The sequence below is a fragment of the Drosophila elegans genome, unplaced genomic scaffold (genome assembly GCF_018152505.1).
Source record: "Drosophila elegans isolate 14027-0461.03 unplaced genomic scaffold, ASM1815250v1 contig_814, whole genome shotgun sequence".
NCBI lineage: Eukaryota > Metazoa > Arthropoda > Insecta > Diptera > Drosophilidae > Drosophila > Drosophila elegans.
The window spans coordinates 8,152,475-8,177,882 of NW_024546167.1; the positions used below are offsets into that span (position 1 = coordinate 8,152,475).

The 25,408-nt window shown below is 43.8% G+C and overlaps 6 protein-coding genes across 9 annotated transcripts; 2 read left to right on the forward strand and 4 right to left on the reverse strand.

Annotated features, from left to right (window-relative positions):
- Nucleotides 1–130: 130 nt before the first annotated feature.
- LOC108138351 lies at nucleotides 131–1,899 on the reverse strand. The gene is made up of 3 exons (XM_017260522.2): nucleotides 1,511–1,899; nucleotides 1,337–1,438; nucleotides 131–374 (listed from the first exon to the last, which is right to left on the reverse strand). Exons 1-3 carry the CDS (start codon nucleotides 1,769–1,771, stop codon nucleotides 234–236), a joined length of 504 nt encoding a protein of 167 aa, XP_017116011.1. The 5' UTR covers nucleotides 1,772–1,899; the 3' UTR covers nucleotides 131–233.
- A 438-nt stretch (nucleotides 1,900–2,337) lies between these two features.
- Nucleotides 2,338–5,930, forward strand: LOC108138157 (exosome RNA helicase MTR4). Its single transcript, XM_017260246.2, has 2 exons — nucleotides 2,338–3,525; nucleotides 3,583–5,930. The coding sequence occupies exons 1-2, from the start codon at nucleotides 2,424–2,426 to the stop codon at nucleotides 5,652–5,654; spliced, it is 3,174 nt and encodes a 1,057-aa protein (XP_017115735.1). The 5' UTR covers nucleotides 2,338–2,423; the 3' UTR covers nucleotides 5,655–5,930.
- A 144-nt stretch (nucleotides 5,931–6,074) lies between these two features.
- On the reverse strand, nucleotides 6,075–16,488 carry LOC108138159 (acetylcholinesterase). 3 transcript variants are annotated; one of them, XM_017260248.1, is made up of 8 exons: nucleotides 16,424–16,488; nucleotides 13,543–13,715; nucleotides 13,344–13,476; nucleotides 12,253–12,681; nucleotides 9,897–11,116; nucleotides 8,931–9,242; nucleotides 7,625–8,344; nucleotides 6,075–6,980 (listed from the first exon to the last, which is right to left on the reverse strand). In XM_017260248.1, exons 2-7 carry the CDS (start codon nucleotides 13,707–13,709, stop codon nucleotides 7,717–7,719), a joined length of 2,889 nt encoding a protein of 962 aa, XP_017115737.1. In that variant the 5' UTR covers nucleotides 13,710–13,715; nucleotides 16,424–16,488; the 3' UTR covers nucleotides 6,075–6,980; nucleotides 7,625–7,716. The 3 variants fall into 3 exon arrangements, with proteins under 3 accessions (XP_017115737.1, XP_017115736.1, XP_041566581.1); XM_017260247.2 differs by lacking the exon at nucleotides 16,424–16,488 and adding an exon at nucleotides 16,104–16,192; XM_041710647.1 differs by lacking the exon at nucleotides 16,424–16,488 and adding an exon at nucleotides 16,061–16,076.
- A 1,679-nt stretch (nucleotides 16,489–18,167) lies between these two features.
- LOC108138285 (leucine carboxyl methyltransferase 1) lies at nucleotides 18,168–20,703 on the forward strand. Of its 2 annotated transcripts, none has more exons than XM_017260441.2 (4): nucleotides 18,168–18,590; nucleotides 18,830–19,255; nucleotides 19,840–20,156; nucleotides 20,242–20,703. In XM_017260441.2, exons 1-4 carry the CDS (start codon nucleotides 18,339–18,341, stop codon nucleotides 20,276–20,278), a joined length of 1,032 nt encoding a protein of 343 aa, XP_017115930.1. In that variant the 5' UTR covers nucleotides 18,168–18,338; the 3' UTR covers nucleotides 20,279–20,703. The 2 variants fall into 2 exon arrangements, with proteins under 2 accessions (XP_017115930.1, XP_017115931.1); XM_017260442.2 differs by having other exon boundaries at nucleotides 19,840–20,144.
- Nucleotides 20,704–20,755: 52 nt separating this feature from the next.
- Nucleotides 20,756–22,620, reverse strand: LOC108138284 (zinc finger protein weckle). Its single transcript, XM_017260440.2, has 4 exons — nucleotides 22,381–22,620; nucleotides 21,458–22,321; nucleotides 21,046–21,392; nucleotides 20,756–20,961 (listed from the first exon to the last, which is right to left on the reverse strand). The coding sequence occupies exons 1-4, from the start codon at nucleotides 22,504–22,506 to the stop codon at nucleotides 20,922–20,924; spliced, it is 1,377 nt and encodes a 458-aa protein (XP_017115929.1). The 5' UTR covers nucleotides 22,507–22,620; the 3' UTR covers nucleotides 20,756–20,921.
- Nucleotides 22,621–22,758: 138 nt separating this feature from the next.
- On the reverse strand, nucleotides 22,759–25,401 carry LOC108138330. The gene is made up of 5 exons (XM_017260493.2): nucleotides 25,311–25,401; nucleotides 25,160–25,255; nucleotides 24,859–25,106; nucleotides 24,678–24,800; nucleotides 22,759–24,486 (listed from the first exon to the last, which is right to left on the reverse strand). The coding sequence occupies exons 1-5, from the start codon at nucleotides 25,323–25,325 to the stop codon at nucleotides 22,848–22,850; spliced, it is 2,121 nt and encodes a 706-aa protein (XP_017115982.1). The 5' UTR covers nucleotides 25,326–25,401; the 3' UTR covers nucleotides 22,759–22,847.
- Between the last annotated feature and the right edge of the window lie 7 nt (nucleotides 25,402–25,408).

The following is a 25,408-nucleotide window of genomic DNA, read 5'->3' on the forward strand; positions in this document are numbered from 1 at the left end:
GCGTTTCGTCAAATTAAAAGCCAAACAAAAAAAAGGAACAATTGCCGAGCGCAGCAGAAAAACGTCTTCTTCAGCAGCAAAGCAATGGCAAAACCACAATCCATCCACTCTCTTAATTTCCTCCTCTGTGTTTTCGTTTCCATATTTATTGCGATTTTTGTTTTGATATTATTAATTTACGTTTCAAACTTAAGAAAAATCACTAAGCCAGTTCGAGCCAGGCGAGCTTCAGTTTACAGAGGCGACTGCTTGAATCCGCGGGCCGCGTAATCGGCGGGCGCCGAACGGTCGGAGACCTTGGGATAGCCCTCATCTCCGGGAACGCACGCCTTGCGCGAGTGGATCACACGCCATCCGCCCTTGCGGGTCCAGTCCTGGAATGAAAGTAGTGGGGTTAAGTGGTGGGATTATTACATTATCTTCAAGCTCAAGAGGTTGGAAAAGCTGTTTAAAAATCTATATCATGTATTTTTAAACATAGCTCAGCTTGAGCTTGGGATCTCAGTTTCAGATGGAGAAAATACATGATTAGGAAATATTTTTAGGTGTTGAATATATAGATGGGGAACGACAATCTCCTTAAACTGACATTTTGCTATATTTTTTGCTACAACAGTTATTCCACGATCGAAATAAATTGATAGAGCCATTGTTTTTAAGTAATAGATTCATAAACTTGTACTTAAAAATACATTTCTCCTTAGGTCATTTCAACTTCCAAAGTGATTCCTTGGTTATCATATATGATAATCATTGTTTTAGCAGCTTACAAGTATATCATCATTGCAATATTTTATTTTGGGTACTCTATGCGAACCTTTCGACGTAATGGTTTTATTTTTAACTGTTTAAAATATGTAGGCATTCTTCAAAACTGAGAATAACTTAAAGACATAGTAACCGTGTTTTGATACAACTTTTTAGGCGCACTTTATCATATATGTACATTACAATTTAAAGTGTCTTGTTCAGCAGTATATATCCCCCAAAAAGGATGTTAAATGTTTGTCAAAAAGTACAAGCACTTTAAGTCTTCTACCATTTCTATTTGGAATAAATTTGCTTAGTGTAGCAATATAGTTGTTTGATCCTCGTCGCTTTTAAACTAGATATAAAAGCTTTTAACTGCTTAAATGGTAAATGGAAAATAAACTGAAGGATATGCCTTATACGATTTTAGTGGAAGGTTAACAGGATTAAAAATATGTCCATTACTGTCTTTTCAACCCACTTTTCCAAGGAGTATAGCAACATTCAGTACACTCCAGTTCCAGGAAGCAATTCGAACTGATTCACTTGCAACCCAGCTAAGTGGAATCCTTGACCCATTACTCACATTCTGGTTGTACTTGAAGTAGTACGCGCCGGCGTAGATTCCGGTGAGAGCGAGCAGTGCCTTTCCGGTCCAGTAGCGCACGGTGAATGCCCGCTGGAAGCCCTGTAATCCGAGCAAGCGTTACTCCTCCGATCAGAAATAAGTGATTACATAATGCGCGTGCTAATAACTCACCAGGACGGGTTCCAAAACGTTGCACACCTTGTCCAGAGGGGCGCGATAGAAGCGCTTGATGGGATTATTCAGTTCCAGCTCCAACGCCGGCACTTTGCGGGGTCCGTGGTGCAGCTCCTGATCCTTCAGCCACTGTTTTCGCCAGGCGCGCTCCTCCGGCAGCATTCCAATCAGGCGCTCCCGCTCGCGCACCATCCGGCCGGCAATGGCCATCGGCTTCACGCCGCCCGTATCCGAGGCACCTCCAGCTGTGGCCACCATTTTACACCGATTCTACCTGGGTTTTGCGATGTGGACGTCCGAAAACGCCAAAAATTGTATAATTTAATCGGGCAGACGCAATGAAAAAAAACAGAACAGCTGTGCGGACCAGTGTGACCACAAACTGTACTTTAAACTAGTTCCCAGTGCGAACCGGAACCAGTATGGAATCAGCTATTTCAAAAACGTGTTCGTTAAAAGAAATACATTTATATTTCTACACAAATTAAGAATTATAACTAAGAAGAAATACATTTATATTTCTACACAAATTAAGAATTATAACTAACTGCTTAGCATCATTAACTAGTAATTTTATGCAATTTGTAGTAACGTATTAAGATCCACAACTTTTCTTTCTCAGAATCGTAGTTGTAATGGAAAAGTTGATTTCAGGCTACGAGGGAATTCTTTTTTTTTTCTTGATGAAGGCCTTGCCTAATGTGATAATGTTTTTGTATATTTTTTTCCCTAATAAACATTTGGCTTCTATTTGATAAATAGCTAGATTTCCCCCGAAAAAGGTCAGATAGACAGCACTAAACAATTTGCGGAATCGATAGCCATTGCTATCGTGTTATCGGAGCTTCACATGTTTTGCGGCGTGTGTTGAAATTGTTTGTAAAAAATAGACAATAACGCGAATTGAGGCATGGATATAGACGAGCTGTTCGACTGCTTCGACGAAGTGGCGCCGGAGGTACAGCCGCCGGTGATCAACCTGGATGAGGAGCCTTCGGGAAGTGGAGGTGCCAAAAAGGCAAGCAAACGGCAGGCGCAGACTAAGAATACAGCGAAATCCTCTAAAGAAGTGGAGCAGGAGGGTCAGGAGGGCCAGGAAGAGGAGCCCACCAAGCGATTGAGAAAGGAAGAGTCGGAGGATGTGGTGGTTGCGGAGGCGGAGGAGGAGGAGGAAGATGAGGATGAGGAACCCACTCGCACCCTCGATGTGGATGATTCCGACGCCTTGGAGGCGCTGCGCACCCGGATTGTGACCCACCTGCTGGACGCACCGAAGTCCTGCACGCACGAGGTGGCCGCCCATCCCGACCAGGAGTACATACCCCTGCAGCCGTTCAGCGGCGTTCCCAGCAAAGAGTACCCCTTCGTGCTCGATCCCTTCCAGCGCCAGGCCATCCTGTGCATCGACAACAGCCAGAGTGTCCTGGTCTCGGCCCACACGTCGGCGGGCAAGACGGTGGTGGCGGAGTATGCCATTGCCAAGTCACTGGCCGCCAAGCAGCGCGTCATCTACACCACGCCCATCAAGGCGCTGTCCAACCAGAAGTTCCGCGAGTTCACCGACGAGTTTAAGGACGTGGGCCTGGTCACCGGTGATGTGACCATCAATCCCTCGGCCTCTTGCCTGATCATGACCACGGAGATCCTGCGGAACATGCTGTACCGCGGCAGTGAGATCATGCGCGAGGTCGGCTGGGTGATCTTCGACGAGATCCACTACATGCGCGACAAGGAGCGCGGCGTCGTCTGGGAGGAGACGCTCATCCTGCTGCCGGACAACGTGCGCTATGTCTTCCTCTCGGCCACCATTCCCAATGCCCGCCAGTTTGCCGAGTGGGTCTGCCACCTGCACAAGCAGCCGTGTCACGTGGTCTACACCGACTACCGGCCCACCCCGCTGCAGCACTACATCTTCCCGGCCGGCGGTGATGGCATCCACCTCATCGTCGACGAGAAGGGACAGTTCAAGGAGGACAACTTCACCACCGCCATGGCAGTGCTGGCCAATGCGGGTACATATATATATCTAAAACAAATGAAATCCTTGTCTTAACACTAACATCTTCCAGGTGAGGCTGGCAAGGGCGATCAAAAGGGACGCAATGGCGGCATCAAGGGCCACAATGCCGGACAGACGAACATCTTTAAGATCGTCAAGATGATCATGGAGCGCAACTTTGCACCGGTCATCATATTCTCGTTCAGCAAGAAGGACTGCGAGGTGTATGCCATGCAGATGGCCAAGCTGGACTTCAATACGCCGGATGAGAAGAAGCTGGTGGACGAGGTCTTCAACAATGCCATGGACGTGCTCTCGGAGGAGGACCGCCGTCTGCCGCAGGTGGAGAACGTGCTGCCCTTGCTGCGCCGCGGCATTGGCATCCATCATGGCGGTCTGCTGCCCATCCTCAAGGAGACCATCGAGATCCTCTTCGGCGAGGGTCTGATCAAGGCCCTCTTCGCCACCGAAACCTTTGCCATGGGCCTCAACATGCCGGCCAGGACGGTGCTGTTCACGGCACCGCGAAAGTTCGACGGCAAGGACTTCCGCTGGATCAGCTCCGGCGAGTACATCCAGATGGCGGGACGCGCCGGACGCCGAGGACTGGATGACAAGGGCATCGTCATCCTGATGATCGACGAGAAGGTGTCGCCGGCCGTGGGCCGCGACATTGTGCAGGGCAAGGCGGATCCCATCAACTCGGCCTTCCATCTCACCTACAACATGGTGCTGAACCTGCTGCGCGTGGAGGAGATCAATCCGGAGTACATGCTGGAGCGCAGTTTCTACCAGTTCCAGAACCAGGCCGCTCTGCCCGGCCTGCATGATCAGGTGGAGCAAAAGACCCTGGAGCTGAATAAGCTGAGCATTAAGGATGAGCACAACATCGCCTCCTACCACCACATACGCTCCCAGCTGGACCACCATGGCAAGGAGTTCCGCCAGTGGCTAACGAAGCCGCAGTATCTGCTGCCCTTCCTGCAGCCGGGCCGACTGGTCAAGGTGTCCGCCGGCTCGCAGGAGTACGACTGGGGCATCGTGCTGAACTTCAAGAAGCAGGACCAGAGCCGCAAGAATCCGCTGAAGTGCGAGCCCAGCGTCACCATCGATGTGCTGCTGCACGTGAGCGAGGCGGCGGCCAAGACCGGCGACACGGAGCCCTGTCGCCCCAACGAACGGGGCTGCATGGAGGTGGTGCCCGTGGCGCACACGCTCATCACCCAGATCAGCTCGATCCGTGTGTACTTCCCCAACGATCTGCGCAGTGCGGACAATCGGCGGGCCGTGCTCAAGACCATACAGGAGGCCAAGAAGCGATTCCCCCTGGGCCCGCCAGTTCTCAATCCCATCGACGACATGAACATCAAGGAGAAGGAGTTCCGTACCATTGTGGACACCATCGGGCAGTTTGAGGCGCGCCTCGAGGAGCATCCGCTGCACAAGTCGCCGGAACTGGAGCGCATCCACCGGCGCTACCAGGAAAAGGTGCAGCTGCAAACGGAGCTGCAGAACCTGAAGGCCGAGCTGAAGGCCGCGCGCAGTCTGCTGCAGATGGAGGAGCTGAAGCACCGCAAGCGCGTCCTTCGCCGCATGGGCTACTGCAAGCCGGGCGACGTCATCGAGTTCAAGGGTCGCGTGGCCTGCGAGCTGAGCTCGGCGGACGAGCTGCTCATGACCGAGATGATATTCAACGGGGTGTTCAACGACTTGACCGCTCCGCAGGCGGTGTCGCTGCTCTCCTGCTTCGTGTGCGACGAGAAGTCCAGTGAGTCACCGAAAAGCGCGACGGAGCTGTCGGGACCATTGCGATCCATGCAGGATCTGGCACGGCGCATCGCCAAGGTGTCCACCGAGTGCAAGCTGGATCTGGACGCCGACTCGTATGTGGACAAGTTCAAGCCCTTCCTCATGGACGTGGTGCTGGCCTGGTGCAAGGGCTCCAGCTTCCTGGCCGTCTGCAAGATGACCGACATCTTCGAGGGCTCAATCATTCGGTGCATGCGCCGCCTGGAGGAGCTGCTGCGCCAGATGTGCCAGGCCTCCAAGACGATCGGCAACACGGACCTGGAGAACAAGTTCTCCGAGGGCATTCGGCTGCTCAAGCGCGACATTGTCTTTGCCGCCTCGTTGTATCTGTAAGACTTTAGGAAAAGCTATTTTAAGGCATTGTTTCCCGTTCCAATTTGGTTATTGAAGTCGATTTTGGCTTGATTTCTGCAAAAAAGTTGTATTTTTCGAAAACGAAAAGCTTCAAAGGGTTTCGTGTATCTTAGGATTTGAAAATCGTGAAACTAATCTTAAGTTAAGACAGTTCAAGTACGGAGTTTTAATGAAACCCCGACATTCTTTGTATATTTTCAATGATTTTATGACAACAGAAGTGAATAAAAGCAATAAGACATTGATAATTAAGAATGTATGATGTATATTTGTTTTATTGCTGCGTAAATTTCACGATGGTTATTATATATTGCAAAGCAGTCGATAATATAGTATTCCTAAACAACCATATATTTGATTAATCAAACAGACAAAAGCACTTCACAAAACAACATTAAATAAATTAATAATGATTTATTTCGGGACAGATACACTATGCTAAACTAGAGTAAATAAAAACATATAAAGTGTTAATACATTATGCTTTCAATCATGTAACAAATGAGAATATGTACAAGAAATAAAAGTGTACACGATACTTATGAAAACATAAAGTTATTGGACGGTTCACACTGATTTTGTATGGTCATTGTTGGCTTATATGCGACACATAAAACATATACAAAATATATAACTATAAACGTATGTCTATTTAAACGATGGGCACACTTAGTCGGTACATGGATGTGGATGGATCCATCGCAGACAATTACAAGAAACGAAGGCACTGTGGGTATTGCTCTTGATGATGTGTGGCAGTGGCTAAAATCTAATGTTTTACATTCTAATCTTATGCTAAGGGACGCGACAATGTTATGGATTTTTAATAATTTAATTACTTCTTTTGTTTTTTAGTGTAACTTTATTTTTGTTCTATAACATTTGTCACATTTTACATACTATTTTTACACTTTCATTCGATTTTACTGTCACTTCTGTTTGCTTTTATTGCAATTAAAGGATTATCTAACTAATCTCTTTGAAGAGACAGTTTTAGCAGAACTCTTGTATATCCTATTTTTAAATAATACTAATATACATATATTTTATTATATTTGTATATGTACAATTAAAGGCCGATTATAAGGCTATGGAATGTCATTGATATGGATTTGTATTCGTTGGGTTATCAAACTTACGAACAAATAAACTTAAAATAATATGTTACGAATATAGGTTTTGCCTAAGCTACAACTCAAAACTGAGATCTCACAGATCTATTTAAAAACGTATTATAAATACAAAAATTAAACTTACATTTTTCGCAAAATAACTAGCTAAAATTAATTGAAGTCCCAGGAAAAACTGTAATGTAAAAGAAAAGGTGTTGAATTCTGGATTAGAAAATAATTTAAAACAGAAAATATGGTAAGGAAAAATAAATTATATTAAGAAACGAAAATTAATTTAACAATTTTAAGGCTATTAGAAATCAAGCTTAATTTATTTTTTAACCCTTTTTCTTTCTTTAATAAGTGATCAGAGATAAAATACCATATCAAGTATTTTCAGTTGGATGTTGCATGTATAGTCTTCGGCAAAACAATCTTTTAAGGCTTTCGAGGCTATACAAAATCCGGTTTTATTTGGTAAAAATATTTGTTTGGTAAATAAGAGATAAAGGTACTAACTTATTGATAAAATAGGATATAATCTTATTTAGCATTATAAAGACGACTTATAAACCTATGTAAAATACCTACTTTTTTAAAGGCTATACAAAATCCAGATTTGGTTATTTAACCATATTATTTATTTTTGGGTAATAAGAGATAAGGGCACTGATCTTTATGTTGTATTTATATTTCTTTTAAGGCTTTCGAGGCTATTTGAAATACAGTTTGGATTATTTTTAACTTAATTCATAGATAGATAGAGTCTTTGATAATTTTTTATTTCGTATTTTCTAGCTAAAAGTGGTAATGAAAAAAGACTACAGTGGAACCTACCTTCGCGTTCCCTTGTGGGATCATCGACATGCTCGGTTATTGGACGATTTGGCTGACTCCCTAAGCGCATCCCGCGCTTAGAGAGCGGTTACTTAGACGGATGTCTGAGGCACTCCCTCCACCAGGTGGGTTCGTCTGGGCTGTGGCGCTGGCTGCGAGCTCAGCGTGGCCGTGGTGGTGTGGGTGGTGGTGCTCCGGGCGGAGGGCACTGGCGTGGTGCTCCGACTGCTTCCCGAGACACTGCCGGCGGCGGCGACTGGAACCCTTTTGGCTGGCTCCGACTGCAGTTGCGGCACCGGAGTGCTGGACAGTGGCTGCAGCAGACGCTTCTCCTCCACGGGAGCCGCCACTTTGGCCGGAGATCCATGGCCATTCCCAATTGGCTGGGCCCGTGGCGTGGCGGCCCGATCACTCGACTTGACGACCAGGTGGCCATTGGTCTCCTTCAGGGAGATCCCCGACTTGAGCGAGGCCTGGCTGCTGGACTTCTGGGTCATGGCCAGCGAACTGGGTGATCGCAGCGAGGTGGTGTCCGTGTGCGCCTTGCTGGCCAGCGTCTTGGAGGAGGGTGAGTCCCGGTACTCGTAGATGTTGTCGCGGGAGCGCAGCGCATGATGGTTGGTCACCATGTGGGCGTTGTCCACGCCCCGAGCATCCGCTTCCGGTTCCAAGCCCTCACCATTGATGAAGACATCCTCGTCGTAGAAGCGATCCGATTGGCTGTGGATTAGAAATAGGTTTTATGCACTGACTCGAAATTGGAACGATAAAAATAAATATGTATATACTACATATTTAAATTGAATTTATATTCAATTTATAAATTAATTTAAATTAGTATTAAATTAATTGGTTTTTTTTATAGTTAAATATTTGAATTAGTGAGGAAAACTTTGGAAAACAATGGCTCCAATTTCCTTTAAATGTTTTATATTCAAGTTTAATGTGGCTTAAATTAATAATAAGTTTTCAGATGTAAAATCTATGCCAAAAATAGTCAAATATATACAAAATATATTGTGTCATATTTAAAATAACTTAAAAAAGAAATAGATAAAAATCAAATGAAATTAAAAATCAAAATCAGCGATATAGAATTGCTGTATTAAAAATTTTTATATAAGTAATAAAAGTTTGTAAAGAAATAAAAAATTATAATGAAACTTTAAAGTACTTTTACATAAAAAAAAAAATATATATATATATATCTAAAAGAAGTATGAAATAACTGAATTTACTACATATTTTTTTTTACCAGAATAATATATTTATTTATATCCCCAGAATCACTCATTGCTCAACTTACCGCTTGGCATTGCGCCACATGATGCAGCAGATGACCACCAGGACAATGAGGAAGAAGCAGGTCACCGACATGCTCCAGAAGGCGATCTGCAGCGGTTCCTTGGGCTCCCACCAATACTCCGTGGTGGGTGGATATGTGGGCACCAGCACCCCGATCACCGTGGGCAAGTACTGCGTCCAGAAGGCGCACTCCGTCTGCCGGTAGTTCAGCAGGATGGACGAGTTGAACGTGGTGTTGATGTTCAGGTAGCGAATCTCGCCCTGGTACGCTCGCTGGAAGTGCATGCCCAGCACCTGTTGGGGCGTCGGATTGCTGAAATGCAAATGGATGGGGTTGAGAATATATTAAGTTCGGAATAAGAAAGGAATTGAGCCATTGAAGACATTTCCTTACAGTTAAATTTAATTAAATTTAATTAAATTAAACAAAAGTAATACTCAAGAAGTTGCAGTTTAATTCAATACAAACAAGAAAAGATAACCAAATAAAATTTCAATGAATATTTTTTGTTATTAGTTTTTGTAGGCCCGTTCGAGATCATGTATTTTGTATGTGTATTTGTATTTATTATAAAAATGGTATCCTAACGCTGGTAAATAATGGTGAAAATAAAAAACTCAGTGTTTTAATGTTTTTCTTTTAATCTTCAGGGCAGATATTATTAACAAAAATTTTGTTAAGCAAAATTAAATTATTTTTGTATTGAAGATGATTAAAATAAATATTAAAAAAAATCAAAAAATCATACAAATGTGGTCATGGAAACACAATTAAAAAGTAATAAACCTTAAAAAGAACAAAAAAATGTAATTTAACAAGTTTTAAAGAGGTCTCAAGATAGTCTCAACTTCACAGCAACTTTATGACTTTACGTTAATTAAACTACGTTAATAGTTATCAGTACTTAAACGCCGCCATGCGAGGCATATATTAATTAAAATTGTAATAAATCGTTTAGTGACTCACCCGTATCTGGCAAAGTTCGAGTAGGTCTGCATGAAGAAGTGGCTCATGTTGCGATCGTTGTCCGTCCACATGTTGCGCTGCAGGTGCTCCTTCTTGGGGAAGAACTCGGTGTCGAGGAAGGGGGCACCGGTGAGGAAGTACCGCTCCGTGTCGTGCGGATACTTCCGCCACTGCGGTAGATTCAGTGCCTCCACGGTGGTGTTCAGCACGTACATGTAGACGGGCACCTTTTGCTCGAGCATCAGCTTGACCATCTGGTCCACCGGTGCCCGGTAGTACAGATCGCTGAGCATGTTGATATACTGATCCCGGATGATGGTGTTGTTGTTGGGATCCGGCCAGAACGTGTACATGTACTTGATGGCCTCATAAACGCCGTTCGGATTCAGCGTGTAGTTGTATCGAAAGACGTGCTCGCGTATCTTCTGGTCAAAGAAGCGCCCATCCAGCTCGTAATACGGACTTAGCGATTCATTTTGGGCCACAAAAAAGGCCGCCTCCTGCGTGGTCACGCCCGTCATGTACTGGATGTTCCGGTTGAACTTGCCGGCCCGGATGAGTGTCTCCGGCGTTTGGGTGAGGAAGCGCCAGTCCTTCTCGCGCCAGCCCTCGTACCAATCGTCGCCGGGCAGCGTGAAGTTGTGGTCCAGAACCGGACCCCAGGGAAAGCTGCCCACCTGGGGGGCAAACTCCGCGTTGCCCAGCTCATAGAAACTGCGTCCGGTGCGCAGACAGTTGACCAGCTTCCACGACGACTCGATCGAGCAGCCCAGCACTTGGCCCAGCACGCGGCTGGTGTTCTGGGCCCGGTATTTGTCCTGGATCAGGGCCCAATCCGCCAGGGCCGATCCCGACTGGGCGATCACCCGCCTCACGATATTCCGCGTCTGCGGCGCCACCATCAGAAGACCGGCGGACGCACCACCCGCTCCGGGACCAAAGAGCGTTATGGAGTCCCGATCGCCGTTGAAGAACTCGATGTTGTCGTGCACCCAACGCAGCGCCATCGCCTGATCCAGGATTCCGTAGTTGCCGGGCGAGTTCTCGTCGCCCGTCGACAGGAATCCCAGGGCACCAAGGCGGTAGTTCAGCGTCACCACCACCACGTCGTAAAAGGAGGCCAGCACATGACCCTGGAACAAGTTGGACGCTCCGCGGATGAACTCCCCGCCATGGATGTACACCATCACCGGGTACTTCTGCGCCACGCCAGCGCCAGTCTGTGGAAACGATATAACATATTAACTACATTATAATTTTACCGTGATCTAGTTCAACTTGATTAACCCTCAAGATTAAGATCACGCCAAGATTAATTTTTAGCTTCAGCAGCATAACTATATGGAAAAAAAAAAATAAGCGGTAAACGCATTCTGCACATGCATGCATATGTGGCTGTATTGAGAATAGAATAATAAACAAATACAATGATAAAAGAAAGTTATATTAAAAATAAATATGTGAATATTAAATTGACGTGTTTAATATAAAAGTATTTAAATTAAATATTAAATCATAATATTAAATACATTGCCTATTTAATAGCATGACTTAATATGTGAAAAATATTAGATTTCAAGTGGTTAATCTTTGCTTCAAAAAATACATATTTTTATATATTTTAAATATGGTTATATTTAATAATCACATATTTAAATTTAATATTTCTTTTTTTTTAGTACAGTTTATTACGTTTTCTTCGATGATCATTTTTTTTTTTTGCGCGATCTTGCTAAACATCTTTACATGACCTAACCTAATGGTTATCACGCTCATCCTTGCCGGAAGAAATAAAAATTTTACACCCACTCTCAACCACGCCGAGAATAAAATTTGATTACAGCACCAAAGCTCATAAAAGTATTTGGTAAGTGTTGTTTATTTTTATTTATGAACATTTCAGGGACTGCTAGTAGCGTAATGTTCAAATTTTTGAAGAGAGAAAAGAATAACAAAGTTTTCAAACTGCGAATAAATAATAATAGCTTAAGCATTATTAAAATATTACAAAATAATAATAGCTTAAGCATTATTATTGTTTTTTAATATTTTAAAAAATCAAATCAAGTATTCGCAGTTTCATCTTATCGCGAAAGTTTTCATACCCAATAGTTTTAAATTCATGTAACCATAAATTAGTCTTTTTAAGAACTTTTTTTTTGGGTGTATAGGTATCTTGTTCACTTCATATTCATCACATTTTTACTAGTCTTTTTTTAGTTTTAGATTGGAGGTAGTTACATTTTTTTTTTGGTCAGACATTTTTTTACTGGACATTTTTAAAGATTGGTTATAAATTCCTACAGTAATCATAAAGCAGTGTGCTAATTTAAAAATTAAGTATACCCCAACTTACCTTGGGTGAGTAGACGTTCAAGTAGAGGCAATCCTCGTCCATGTCCATGACTCCCTTGGTGGCGCCGGTGTAGCGGACCGGCTGAGGACAGGCGGGTCCGAAGTCGACGGCCTGGAGCAGCTGCCATCCGCGGTGGACACGGGGTGGCTTGAACCTGCCCTCGAAAGTGGGCGGCAAGGCGTAGGGGATGCCCAGGAAGACCGAGCACTCGCTCATCACTCGGTCCACGGTGGAGTGGTAGGGTCGGTAGAAGGACTTGGGATCGGGATTGTCGTACATGTACACCTTGAAGCCCTGCACCTGGCCATAGTTTGTGGTCACGAACACATCCCGCTCCAGGGTCAACGAGTCCCGACGCTGTTTGCCCTGCAGATCCTCTCGCCATCCGGCCAAAACTCCCGGGAACTGGGTCCGTGCATTGGGATCGTTCTGCGATTGGGAGAAAAGAAATGAAGACCACCATTAGCCCCATTCACATGGTCGAACAATTAGAGACTCTAAGCCGATCGGTGCATGGGCGACATGTGTAATTGATTAAGACGCCTTTGGCTCCGCTCGCTGACATGAAAACTTAATTAAGATTATTGCTTTGATATTGGACCGAGATCTGCTGATCGGACAAACTCTATATCCCTCAATGACTTGGCATTGTTCATCTATGGATCGTATCATCTCGGTTCGGTTCGGTTCTTTCTTATAGGGGTCAGTTTTTTGTGTCACTGAATTTAATTGATTAAGCGTGAAACAGAAAAAAATGTACTTTTTGGCTGTTTATTAAGTCTAAAACTGAGAAAATACAAGGTTTAACTTAACAAATATGAACATTGTTCTCAAATTTTAATTCATTTTTTCCTATTCAAATATTAACTTTTAATTTTAATATTTCAATCACATAAGCCATAAAATATTTGTTTTTATAGAAACAAACAAATTTTTTAAATAAATTTTTATTTTTTTTAATTTGTTTCAGCTTTAACCAAGGGTTATCATATGTTTTATACTAAAATGATTAATATGTCTAAAAATTCGTACAACAATTTGAGTAATTGAAATATATATATATTTTGTATATAAATCTATTCTTTGCTTACCGGATCAAATCGAAAGCGATCTTCGTTTGGCATGCCCTGGGGATATTGCCCTGGGGGATTTCTGCCCGGATAATTGGCTCCAAAACCATTTGGCTGATAATGACCATATCGGCGATCGTTGAACGTGTAAGTTCTGTAGTTGCAAAACGTAAGTGGAAAAGTTGATAAGTTAAACTGAAAATATAAAAATATGACTCACCTGTAATCTGGATCACCTGGATTTGGCCAATGATAGTCAACGCCTGGCCGCGAATAAAATCTTGGATCCCTTGTTTGTGCCTCCGTTTGCATAAAACAGGTGCAAATCAGCAGGGGCAGGGCTAAAACCCATTTTAATTTATCGCGATATTTTAATTTGTGCATCATGGTGATCTAAAAAAAACAATAGTTATTTAAGTTACAAAATGTGTTAATTATAGAAGCTTTTGCTCATATTGTAAATATAGTTTTGTGTTTGTTTTCATTATTCTTATTCATATTCCAGAGCCTCCAAAAAGTTTCTCCTTTTACAAAGCTGTTATTCAAAACAAACACAAGCCGAAACAAATAAAAACCAAAATTACACTTTAAATCAGTTATTTCTCAATTCTTTGTTCAATAAAGAAACAATCTTGATATCTGAGAAAAATATGTTTCGGAAGCACTTACATTTATGGCCAACCCAACGAATCTTGAGCTCTTTAAAGTATAAACAAACAGAATAAAAACAAATCTGGATCCGAGCTCTGAGTAAGAGTGACCAAACTGGTTTTCCATTACGTTGTTGGCTCAATTTTCTTGGCATTAGAAGAAGCCGAGAGACCGACAAACCCGTTTGAACGCTGACGCGAAAAAATGCGCTAAAAATAAGTTACAGCATAAAGTGCGACTTCCAAATGGAGGCATTGAGTTGGGGAGTTGCTCGAATGGAGAGACCCCTTACTCTGACGATTACGTGCCTTGTCTGGTGCGCTGGGATCGGCGTCAATGGGTTAATTGCACCGACAATGGAGAAAGGTCATCGCTTTAAATTGGTTTAAGCTTGGGAAATGGGGTGTTGCAGGTTGAGTAAGCCAATAGCAAAGCAAGTAAATTGTTTTAAAAATTGATGTCTAATTGTTTTTATTTTCTGGTAAGCTAATACGCGACATAACAATTTAACTAATATATTGGATCGTTTGTTGCATGTTTTATTTTTTTTAGTAATCTATTGATTTTTTTTGTAAAAATATGACTGAACAATAATCTTTAAGATTGACAAATTCAAAAAGCAAATAGCATAATAATAATACTATATATATATTGTATGTACGTTCTAGTCATCGAAAGATTAATGATGAAAAGCGATAATTAATAATTGAAAAATTCACTCAATTACATTTATGTGGCAGGTGCTTCCGGCTATTTCCATCCCCTTAAATACGTGTGAAAATGCAATAAAAGAAAAAGTGAGAAAACACATACACCTGGCTGTTCCAAAGGCGGTTAAATTAGTATTTTGTTATTGGCGTTTGATTGGCAATGCAAGTCGTATCGATGCAACATTAATGTCGTTACCCTGGTTGCATATATGCATTCAGGTTTACAGTTTTGGTCAACGTAATAGAAACATATTCATCTCTCCAATATTTAAACACTTTCCTCACTTTCTCTGATACCTTTAAAAAGTATAAAAACCGCATTTCCTTAACTGTTTTAGGAACAATATAGACCAATTGGTACAAAGTAAATTCAAACAAGTAAAAAAACCTTTTAAGAACTAAAAAAAAATTAATTTCGAAAACATTTTTTTTCTGTTTATTCTGAACCGTTTGATGTACATTTAAGATCATCTTGCTGATGCTATTGTTTTGACTGCGACTGTAGGAAAAGTGGCACAAGGACTCACACAGATACGGGTGCATTAACCTGCTTGTTGAGGCCTCAAGTTACCCGACTGTTCGGTTTCTCAACCCTCGAAGGGTTCCTATTAAAATTACGGAAGTGCAAACGCCTGCACAAAAAAATATGACAAGCTCTGTGTTATTTTCTTTTTTAACAAGACGGGCTGGGAATTTCATATCGAATTTCGTGTCGAAATTTTGTTAGCACTTTGTTATTGTTCCGTTGATGAATCATTTGTATAGAAGTTTAGCTTTTTTCGCAATCACCAAAGCAAACAATAAAACGCAACGATAACGCTGAAAGTGAAGCGCAGGTGCGCCTGTGTGTGTGCGATCTGTAGGGTTGTGTGTATCTGTGTGTTGGCCTACACTACACAGGTGTTGTTGTTACTTCAGCACAGGAAAAAATTATAGGTTTTTTTCAAATTTTTCTATATTTCTTTAAAATATATATATACAAATATTTAAAAAGAATTTAAAGCTATTTGAAATAACTTTTTAATAAATATTTGTTTAAATATAAATTTAATATTTTTAAAAGTATTAATACGAGTTTTTAGTGGGTATCTTAAACGTTTTATTGAAAATTGTTAACACTTTTAACTTTCTTGAAACAAAATAAAAGCAATAACAACATTTTTTGTTGATTTGTGCACTGTGTTTGTTGTTTATGGTTTCTCACTCTTGCTATTTTGAACACGATAGTAGGTAGTAGCAAAAAAGGTGGCATTTTTTTCTGTGCGTGTTAATCTCACTGTTTTTACAGTTATGCTCCAATTGATGACGTTGCCGTGGCAACTTGTTGCGGCTTCTAGCCGCCGTTTCACTATCTAATCGCGATTTTTCAACCATTACCATTCGCATTTTCTTTCATTTCGATGGTATGTTGTTCACTCACAATAACTTTCTTGGCCAACGCCCCGAAAAGGTAACAAAATGAAACATTCAGCACCAACCGAAAATCCGACTGAAAACGAGAAAAAACGCAACTGAAATGACCGTTTTTGAGTCACAGACTCAGGTAAACCAGGTAAGTCTCACGCACACCAAAGCACGCAACTCAGTTAACACTCACGCTCAGTGCCGGGTTGTTACCAACAACAACTCACACGGATACACCTGGCCCAAACGATTCTTTCGATGTGTTGGGCGCGCGCAGCTTTGAAGGCTCTCCGTTTCCACTACCACTTCCCCTCTCTCTCTCCCACTCCCCCTCACCTGTGCAAAAGTGAGCGCAACAGCACGACGGCGACCAACTACAACCGACCAACCGACTCTCGCGAACGCTGAAAAGTATCTGAAAGTAAGCCAAGATACTTTTGCTTAACATAAATGTTAAAATATCGTTTTCCTACAGAAATGTTAACTGAAATGTTAGGAATGATGAGAGAGTGGCTCTCGCTGAATGCACTATGGGCCAGCGACCACTTTTGTTGGCCAATATTAATAAGTCGATCGATTTCAAAGATATGAAGATAGAAATTTACCAAACGTTTTTTGCTAATTGGGAAATCATAGCAATGGTATTAGTAATCTAGATAAATTTATATGTTTTTGTCCAACTGAGAATTGCTTAATATATTTGTATCTATATTGTAAGCTAAAAGTTCGCATTTTTTAAAAAATGTTATAACATTTCTGCGCTTCATAAATTTTACAAGTGATCATTTTTGAAAAATTTTTAACATTTAATTTATAAATCTCAATAAGTTTATGCACCAAAAACGAGTTTTTTACCCATGGTGCAACGAGGGGAGCGGATAAGAGAGAGAGAGAGAGACAGTCAGCTGACCGGGAAAGTCATTTGGCTCGGATGCTAGAGTGGGAGCGGATTCGACTGGGGTGGAGAGGGGGCCAAAATCAAGCAGTGCATTTGTCGAGAGGTATAACACCGAAATTTCAGTTTATTGAAAAACCACCTTTAATAAGTTATTATTATTTAAATACTTAATTAATTCGTATTATTTAATGTTATTGTAATTTACTTAATTTAATAAAATATATGTTGGGCCTCAAAAGCACGATCCTAACCAGATTACTATTTCCTTAAAACGACTTTTGTTTGTTTGTGTGTTCGACATATTTCTCCAACTAATTGCTGTCTCGTCATTCAAAGAAAACCGTTCTGAATTCGGCTTCCGTTGTGGATAACGTAGTAATGAGTTATGTTTGCATGACAAAACGGAATTCAATTTTGCATAATTTCTAATTGAATTCTATTATATAGGACGCAGCCCAGACGATGGATGGATATGGATGGGTTGTGATTCACGCGTTGAACCCCGCAGCGCGAAGGCAATTGGCGATCAGTTCACATTTTGACCCCGACTTATTGAGCGGGTTGTTGGGCGTAGCTGCTGATTTTAATTATAACCCAAGTTCCGATGTCAAAGATGCGGGAAGCAATTAAAGCACTTGAGCATGGACACGCTTTGTTTACAATGTTGACCCTTTCTTTATTAATGAAGTGCTTAAGTCAATTAGGCTAAAGAAAAATGAAGTTAGCTACTGAATGGCAAAAAAAAAATTGTAGCGATGGGATTGAAATTTATAAGTAACAAATATGGATTTTTCCTGCGGATATTCCAGACCGCCACAAAACGTAGCTAATTAATAAATTGATATGCTCACTTGCTTATGCTTTTTCACTGATGTTTAGATATCCACACAATTCTAATAACAAAATTGTTTTTAATATCATTTTTCCATTCTGCTAAATTAAACCCACACATGAATAATTGTACTGAATTTCTTTCTTTCTTGTAGTTAATCCAAAAATGCGAATGTTTCTGTCGGCGTATTTATTTTGAAATTGTTTAGCTGACTAACAGGCATTTAATAGTCGGGGCACTCTAAAATGCACTCAACATTTTAGATTTCAAACAATTGCGCCAACCCATCGACCATCGGGCTTTCGATAAGCTTTTAGTTGAAATGGCATTAAGCGCTAGCCAACACCGGCCAGTGTTATCGACTATCGAAAGCGCAGCTGTTTTCGTCTGAGAAAAAAATCACAGAGGAAACACTCGAAGGATATCAAGGATTTTGGGATTCTGGGACTCTGTGGCGCAGCAGGAGCTGATCGTAAATAAGACTCGAACGGGAAACAGCCGAGCACTTGCGCCGGAGAGCCATGGAGCCGCCATCGCCGGGCGGAATCGCGTCCGCCGGCTCGACGCACAAGTTCCATCCGTGCGATGAGGCGGTAATAGCCACCAACGACGATGCCAGCGACTGCAAGCGATGTGCGGTACGCCTGGGCTACTGGAAGGACGACTACATCGGGTACTTTGTGCGCAACCAGGAGCGCAAGGCGCCGGAGATCAACCGGGGGTACTTTGCCCGGGTCAAGGGCGTGGAGATGTGCGTCGAGAAGTTTCTGAAGGTCAGTGGTCGTTGGTCGCTGGTTGCTGGTCAGTGCTTAGTGCTCAGTGCTCAGTGGTGATGGCGCCCAACAGTCTGGCACGTGCCAAGGTCATCCTGTTGCATTGCACTGTGCACTGTGTACTGGGCATGGTCATGACCATGGTCTGCCATGCGCATGTCCTGGTTGGGATGACCTTGCCCGCCAACCGCTGCTTTGCCCCCGATGCATTCACACAACCACCTTGCTCCCTCACACAGAAAACGTCGGGCAACTGCCAGATCATCAATTTGGGCTGCGGCTTCGACACACTCTACTTCCGGCTGAGGGACACCGCCCACCAGGTGAAGAACTTCATCGAGCTTGACTTTCCCACGGTGACCGCCCGCAAGTGCTACACAATCAAGCGGAACAAGGCCCTGCTGGCCAGGATTCACGACGAGGACGGCGAAGTGCGGCTGAGTCCCACGGACCTGCACGGACCCAGCTACCACCTGATGGGCGTCGACCTGCGCAACCTCGACGAGGTGGACAACAAGCTGCAGCAGGCCGAAGTGGACTACTCCCTGCCCACCATCTTCCTCGCCGAGTGCGTGCTCGTCTATATCGAGGCGCAGAACTGTCGCAATCTGCTCAAATGGATCGCCCAAAAGTTTCAGGCCGCCGTCTTCGTCAACTACGAGCAGGTTAGGAGTCATTGGGGATCTATAGGCTTTATTTTAAAATAAAATTATAAATTTCATGCTAAAAAGTTAAAAGAGTTAGGAATAAGTTAGTTATGTTAAGTTTAGATATGTATTTTTATAAATTACCAGTTGAAAAGGCATTTGTCAAATTATCGGTTCTTTTCCAGAGTTAGAAATTTAAAATTCAATTAACTCTTGCTTAAAGGCATTTGGCTAATAATTTTGTTATTCTCCAGAAAATATTTCATTCTTTTTAATATACAACATTTTATTTTAATAGGCTTTTTTTGTGTATTAAGAAATGTTTTTACCTATTGTATTGTTTTTAATTACCTGCTTAAATGGCGAAATATCTCTGTTTTTCATGAGAAAATGCAGCCTTTTAAATAATGTAATTCTTAAAAGTTAATGAAGCTAAGCTTTTTTATTTTATCTTAAAAAATGTTTCCTTTTTTTAATTGTTATTAATTACCTGCTTAAATGGCGAAATATCTCTGTTTTTCATGAGAAAATACAGCCTTTTAAATGTATTATCTTCTAAAATTATTAAATATTAATAAACCAAACAACTTTAATCTCTACAGGTGAACATGAACGACCGCTTTGGCGATGTGATGCTCAACAACCTGCGCGGACGCGGCTGCAGCCTGGCAGGAGTGGAGTCCTGTCTGTCGCTGGAGACGCAGCGGAATCGCTTCAAGGACAGCGGCTGGACAGGAGCGCGCGCCTGGGACATGGTGCAGGTGTACGAGAGCATCTCGGCGGCCGAAAGGCAGCGCATCGAGCGGCTGGAGATGCTGGACGAGGGCGAACTGCTGCTGCAGCTGTTCCAGCACTACTGCCTGGTGGTTGCCTGGCTGGGCGTGACCTTCCAGGACATAGATATCACGTGCGTGCCAGTGTAAACATTCGTGCCTAACTGCCAGTGGTTCCCCCATGTTCCCTGATCACTAACGATCCACTTTTTTCTATCCCTATCCATGCAGCGTCGAGGAGCTGATGTCCTCGCTTAACATTGACTAGGAGGAGCGATGAGGGAGGCAAGGATGAAGTGACAGCCAACTTGGATGAATTATTTATTGACTCTTCTTTGCTCCACTCGGAAGGAAGGCCATGCCAAAAGATTTTGCTTCTCAACGTGTTAATCTTAATAACAATTAATTATACAAAAACCATCGAAATCAAAATGTATTTAAACAACTATCCCACACGGAACCACTCACACATTGCTTGATTTGTACATTTTTGAATGTTCCTTATACATTTTTCCCTTGTTACGTTCTTTATTATTTAAACGCTTATTTTATTCTTGAAATTGATTACTAATTTATCACCGAATCTTGGCGAAAATTGATATGCCATTCATTCATTCCCCAATTCTAGTGTGCGTTTTAAGTGTAAATGTATTTCGAAATTAATAAAAACAAAACTTAATTGCAAAACTGAAATAGATTTTGTTTAATTTAAATATTAGATATTAATCAATTAAGAAGATGCGTATGTGTTCACATTACTTTAATCCTATTTCCATATAAGGGAATATCTAAAACCGATTTATTAAATCTTACTTTATTTGTTTACATAACATACGCATATATAAATATTTAAAAGTTTTAATGCAAATGGAACTTGTATTAAAAGTATAAATCAACTGAATGTGCATGCTCTAAGATTCCCTGCTGGCCGTTTTCGCCATCTCGCGGGTTCTGAAAAAAGAAATTAAAGTCATTATTTAGTTAAATGGAAATAGAGTTTAAGCAAGCGACTGGAGAATAGGATTCTAAGCTTACATGGCGCGTAGTTCCTCCAATGTGGGAACGGGAACCCGCGAGGATTCGGTCTCATCCTCCTTGGCCGCCAGCTCCGGATGCTTCTTCCACTTGTGCGAGCGGCAATTGGTGTTGCTGGCGAACGCCTTGCCGCAGTACTTGCAGACATATGGCCGGAGACCCGTGTGTCCCAGCAGGTGGATCTTCAGGGCCGTGGAGTTCTTGCAGCCGCTGCCGCAGATCTCGCACTTGAATCGCCGCTCCTCGGTGTGAACATACTTGTGCTTGTTGAGAATGGCCCGGGTCTGCAGCTTCTTTCCGCAGATGTCGCACTTAAACTGTGGCTCTCCGTGCGTCTGGCTGTGCACCTGCAAATGGGCAATCGAATTACGGGCTCATGCTATCCAATATATATCTATATCCAATGACCCACCCTGAGTCTGGCCTTGTTTTTGAAGGCCGCATTGCATACGGGACAGACGCAGGGCTTCTCGTCCGTGTGGACCAGCTGGTGCTCGACCAGCGACGTGAAGGTCTTCAGCCCTTTGCCGCAGCAGTCGCAAACGAAGCGCTTGGGACCGCCGTGCATGTCGTGCTTGTGGCGGCGCAGAGCCATGAAGGACATGAAGGACTCGTTGCAGGCCTTGCAGATGAAATCGTCGACGCCCGGACTCTGGTCGGCGCCCACCTGCGGCGACCCACTGTCTTTGGGTGACTGCCTCTGTGCTTTGGCTTTGGCAGTGCCTTCCGATTTGCAGGGAGTTCTATTCTGGCTGTCTTCCTGCTTCAGCAGCTTGCCTCTACCCCTCGGACGCCCACGTTTCCTTTTCTCGGGCTGCAGGACCATGATGTCATCTTCGTCTAGGATGAGGTCCACCTCCATCTGGGAATCATAATCAAGGGATTTGCGACCGCGCTTTGTTTGTTCCCCAGGTGATGGAGCAGTGGAATGGTCCGATGTGTCTAGCTCCTCTAGCTGGTGTTTCCTATCCATTTTTTGAATCTCTGGTGAGGGAGCAGTGGAATGGTCGGATATGAATGGCTCCTCGAAGGAGGAACATTTGTCCTCCTGCTCATCGATCTCCAGGAACTCCAGTTCCTGCTTGCAGGTGGGCGGGAGGCCATATTGCCGCCGCAGTGCGTCCAACTCCTGACTGTCCTGCGGCTCCGAGTGACGCAGTAGCTCGAAAATGGCCTGGACCTTGGTAACGCTCTCCGAGAAGGTGAGCAGTTGGCCAACCACCGTGTAGCACTCCTCGCACAGCATGCTCCCCAGTTCCGGCTCCTCGAGGGTCATCTGGGGTTCAAGGACACTGTATATTAGGAGTTCTGGTGGCAGGGAACAGCGATACCCACCTCCACATCGAAGCATTTGCTGATGATCCTCACGAGATCTTCGTCCAGCGGACGCACTTTGATAACAGCGTCATCGCGGGCGCACAGGCGACACCAATAAAGCCAATCCGTCGTGGGCACGCCCATGGTTAATCTTCGACAGCAAACTGGTCAGTTTGGAATAGCAATTGCCTGGAATTTTAAATAAAATTCAATTCTGTTTTTAAAAATGCTGATGACCCAGCTGATTGTTAGAGTGACCATTCGCATGGCCACAGAAATCGATGATTATTTGACGCTATCGATATATTAGAAATCGATTGGTCGTGATTTCAAATTTCAAATGTAAACTGATTGCGTATTTTTATCAATATAAAAATGAACATATTGATATATAAATAAATTTAATAATTTTATTTCCACATAGCAGCAAGGAATAAATATAAAACTGGGAAATATAACAACTTTGCTTAACATAAGAATTAATATTAGTTCTCCATGCTTTCCGCCTGTTGCCCCTCGGACTCGCTTTCCTGCCAACTTTCGATGGTGTAGTATGCTTTCAAGGCCAACTCGTCGTCCAGCGTGGGTTCGCCCACGACCAGGGGCCCCAATTCTTTGTCCACCATAACGTCCTGCCAAAAACCGCTCTGGTTCTTAGCCAACGCGACCTTCTTCAGCTCCTCTGCAAACTTGTCGTACTCCAGGAAGGCGTTGAAGTCCATGCAGCTCTGTCGGTACAGCTTAATGATCTCGCCCAGCTGAACGAGGTTGAGTTTTTTGCGCTCCAGCAGGGTGAGGATAACCACGCGCGTATCAGCAGCCAGTGCCTGAAAGCGGGCATCTCGCTGGGTGGCATTCGTGATGGAGCGAACGCTCTCCAAGATCCGAGTGAAATCCGCACCGGGATTGGTCAAACCCACGCCGTCCGATGGCATGGGGATCTTCTGCTCCATTGGCTCCTGCTTGACGGGCACACCATTCTCCGCCTGCTCCTTGGCCAGTTGCTTCTCCTGCCAGGCGCGACTGAAGCGCAGTGGGAAGAGCTTCTTCACATTGGCCGCCGCCCTCTTGGACTTCTCCTCCAGCGGTTCCGGCACTCGCCAAAAGACATCCGCGAAGTTCTTGCCCTTGAGCATCTCATCATCGCGGTCGTTATCCTTGATCACCTTCCGCTCCAGCACATCCATCACGTTCTGCTCGAAGATGCTGGGCAGCCCGTCAAATGGCAGCAGATCGTTTTGGGCCCACGGACGCGGTTGCTGTGTGTCCCGCAGACTGCACTCCAGATCGGTGCTGTCGATTAGCTGGTCAATGGCATCCAGCTGATCCTCGCTGCACTCCGTCTTGGTGGTTCGCAGGGCGGGGAAGTCCCAGAAGTGGTGCTGGGCCGTGTACGACACCTCCAACATGTACAGCGTGGCCGGATGGGTATCGTCTGCTAGGCGGGGCAGGAGCACCACCATATTGGGCCTGTTGAACTTGGCGCTGTAGATCTTCCAGCAAAGGATTGCCCGATCCGAGGCGACGAGGGCGCGCACAAGGGCGTCCAATTTGATACCCGCGGCTTGGTTGCCCTTCTGGTGAGCCAAAAGGTACAGGGAGTCGCCACAAAAGTACTCATCCGGCACGGCATTGCGCTTGATGAAGCCGAAGAAATGCAGACCCTGCGGAAGCGGTTCCTTGGGCTCCAGCAGGGCGTCGTCGTAGGGCACCGGAGTGCCGCCCAGCATGTAGCCAGCCATCAGATCCTCCGGCAGCGGTGTCACCTCGGTGCCCTTGATGAAGTGCCGCGTCTCGCGGGTCACCGTCTCATCGTCCTCCGCCCAAACCTTGACCAGCTTGACCGGCGTCTGGTTCTTCATGGCGATCATGCCCTGCAGGCTGATGCTGATCTTGCTGCCGATGTGCAGCTTGGCGTTCCACACCCACGGCCGTCGATTGGTCACCTTGAAGACGGTGAGCAGGGCCTCCTTGAAGCTGCACAGCGTGGCATTGCAGCGGGGCACGAGGCTGAGCACGTGCTTCTGGTTCTCCAGCGCCTCGGGGCCGCACTTTCTAGAGAAGTTGAAAATGGCCTGCGGTTGATTGGTCTCCGCATTGTCTATGTAGGCTATGTTGTGGGTTCTGAGGGTGTAATAAATGGGGATAGGATATGGTGATTAATTTCATGAGTTTCAATATGGTTAATGGAAAATATTCAAACATATTTATTTGATATCCAAAATGCAGAAGGATAAAACTAATATATGGTATCACGATTGTATTATTAAAATGTTAATGCTTTAAAAGGGAATACATATTAATAGACTGCTCACCCCACAATCAAATCGATTTTGTTTTCAAGCAATTGGTCCGTGATTTGGTTGAATCTCTTGTAGTCCTGCGGGAAGTCATTGAAATCAAAGAGCAGGAGGATCCTTTGCCTGGCGGGCTTAAATCTGTAAAGGATACTCTATGAATTTTAAGGGTTTAGTAATAAAGTAGTAATTCACCTACGCCAAGGCAGTTTCCTGCAGATCCATTGCCACCTGGAGACCATCCAACCATTGTCCTTCCTCGCAAGCAGTTTTATTGACAAACGTGAAAAATTCCAGTAGGAGTTTCCAGTTGCAAAGTCGTGGATCTCCAAATCGAACCACATTTGGATACGCTTTGTGGTCCGACTTTTCGTCCCTTTTATCGTCTTCATTGCTGTCGCAGCCCACCAGGACAAAGGACACATAGTCTTTCTTATCGCACACAATCTGGGGGTGATTAGATTAGCATGGTTTCTGACTCTTAAAGGTAATTTACCCACCTTGTCCTTAAGAATCTCCGCCACACATTTTGCGGATTTCAGTTTGACTTCTTCGGCGGCACAAGTGCGCACATCCAGCACAATTATAAGGCTTTCCTGGGGAGCAAAATATGACTTAATTTGTTAAATATAAAATTAATCATTAACCAACCTTGTTAGAAGCCATTGGGAAAATTTATTTGCATAAATATAGGAATTGGCAGAAATTTGAATTGCCGGCGCAGAGATTTCACAACAGTATGACCGTTT

Bases quoted from the DNA above. Each gene is read 5' to 3' on its own strand.
- LOC108138351 (XM_017260522.2), bottom strand. From the start codon at position 1,771: ATGGTGGCCACAGCTGGAGGTGCCTCGGATACGGGCGGCGTGAAGCCG. The intron at 1,439-1,510 runs GTGAGTTATTAG...CTCGGATTACAG, and splicing joins ACGTTTTGGAACCCGTCCTG to GGCTTCCAGCGGGCATTCAC. The intron at 375-1,336 runs GTGAGTAATGGG...CTTTCATTCCAG, and splicing joins ACTTCAAGTACAACCAGAAT to GACTGGACCCGCAAGGGCGG.
- LOC108138157 (XM_017260246.2), top strand. From the start codon at position 2,424: ATGGATATAGACGAGCTGTTCGACTGCTTCGACGAAGTGGCGCCGGAG. The intron at 3,526-3,582 runs GTACATATATAT...AACATCTTCCAG, and splicing joins GGCAGTGCTGGCCAATGCGG to GTGAGGCTGGCAAGGGCGAT.
- LOC108138159 (XM_041710647.1), bottom strand. The intron at 13,477-13,542 runs GTGAGTCATATT...TTGCAACTACAG, and splicing joins CCAGGTGATCCAGATTACAG to AACTTACACGTTCAACGATC. The intron at 11,117-12,252 runs GTAAGTTGGGGT...TCGTTTCCACAG, and splicing joins TGAACGTCTACTCACCCAAG to ACTGGCGCTGGCGTGGCGCA.
- LOC108138285 (XM_017260441.2), top strand. From the start codon at position 18,339: ATGGAGCCGCCATCGCCGGGCGGAATCGCGTCCGCCGGCTCGACGCAC. The intron at 19,256-19,839 runs GTTAGGAGTCAT...TAATCTCTACAG, and splicing joins TCTTCGTCAACTACGAGCAG to GTGAACATGAACGACCGCTT. The intron at 20,157-20,241 runs GTAAACATTCGT...CTATCCATGCAG, and splicing joins GATATCACGTGCGTGCCAGT to CGTCGAGGAGCTGATGTCCT.
- LOC108138284 (XM_017260440.2), bottom strand. From the start codon at position 22,506: ATGGGCGTGCCCACGACGGATTGGCTTTATTGGTGTCGCCTGTGCGCC. The intron at 21,393-21,457 runs GTGGGTCATTGG...GCCCATTTGCAG, and splicing joins AAAACAAGGCCAGACTCAGG to GTGCACAGCCAGACGCACGG. The intron at 20,962-21,045 runs GTAAGCTTAGAA...TTCTTTTTTCAG, and splicing joins TTGGAGGAACTACGCGCCAT to AACCCGCGAGATGGCGAAAA.
- LOC108138330 (XM_017260493.2), bottom strand. The intron at 25,107-25,159 runs GTGGGTAAATTA...AATCACCCCCAG, and splicing joins CGGAGATTCTTAAGGACAAG to ATTGTGTGCGATAAGAAAGA. The intron at 24,487-24,677 runs GTGAGCAGTCTA...TTACACCCTCAG, and splicing joins AAAATCGATTTGATTGTGGG to AACCCACAACATAGCCTACA.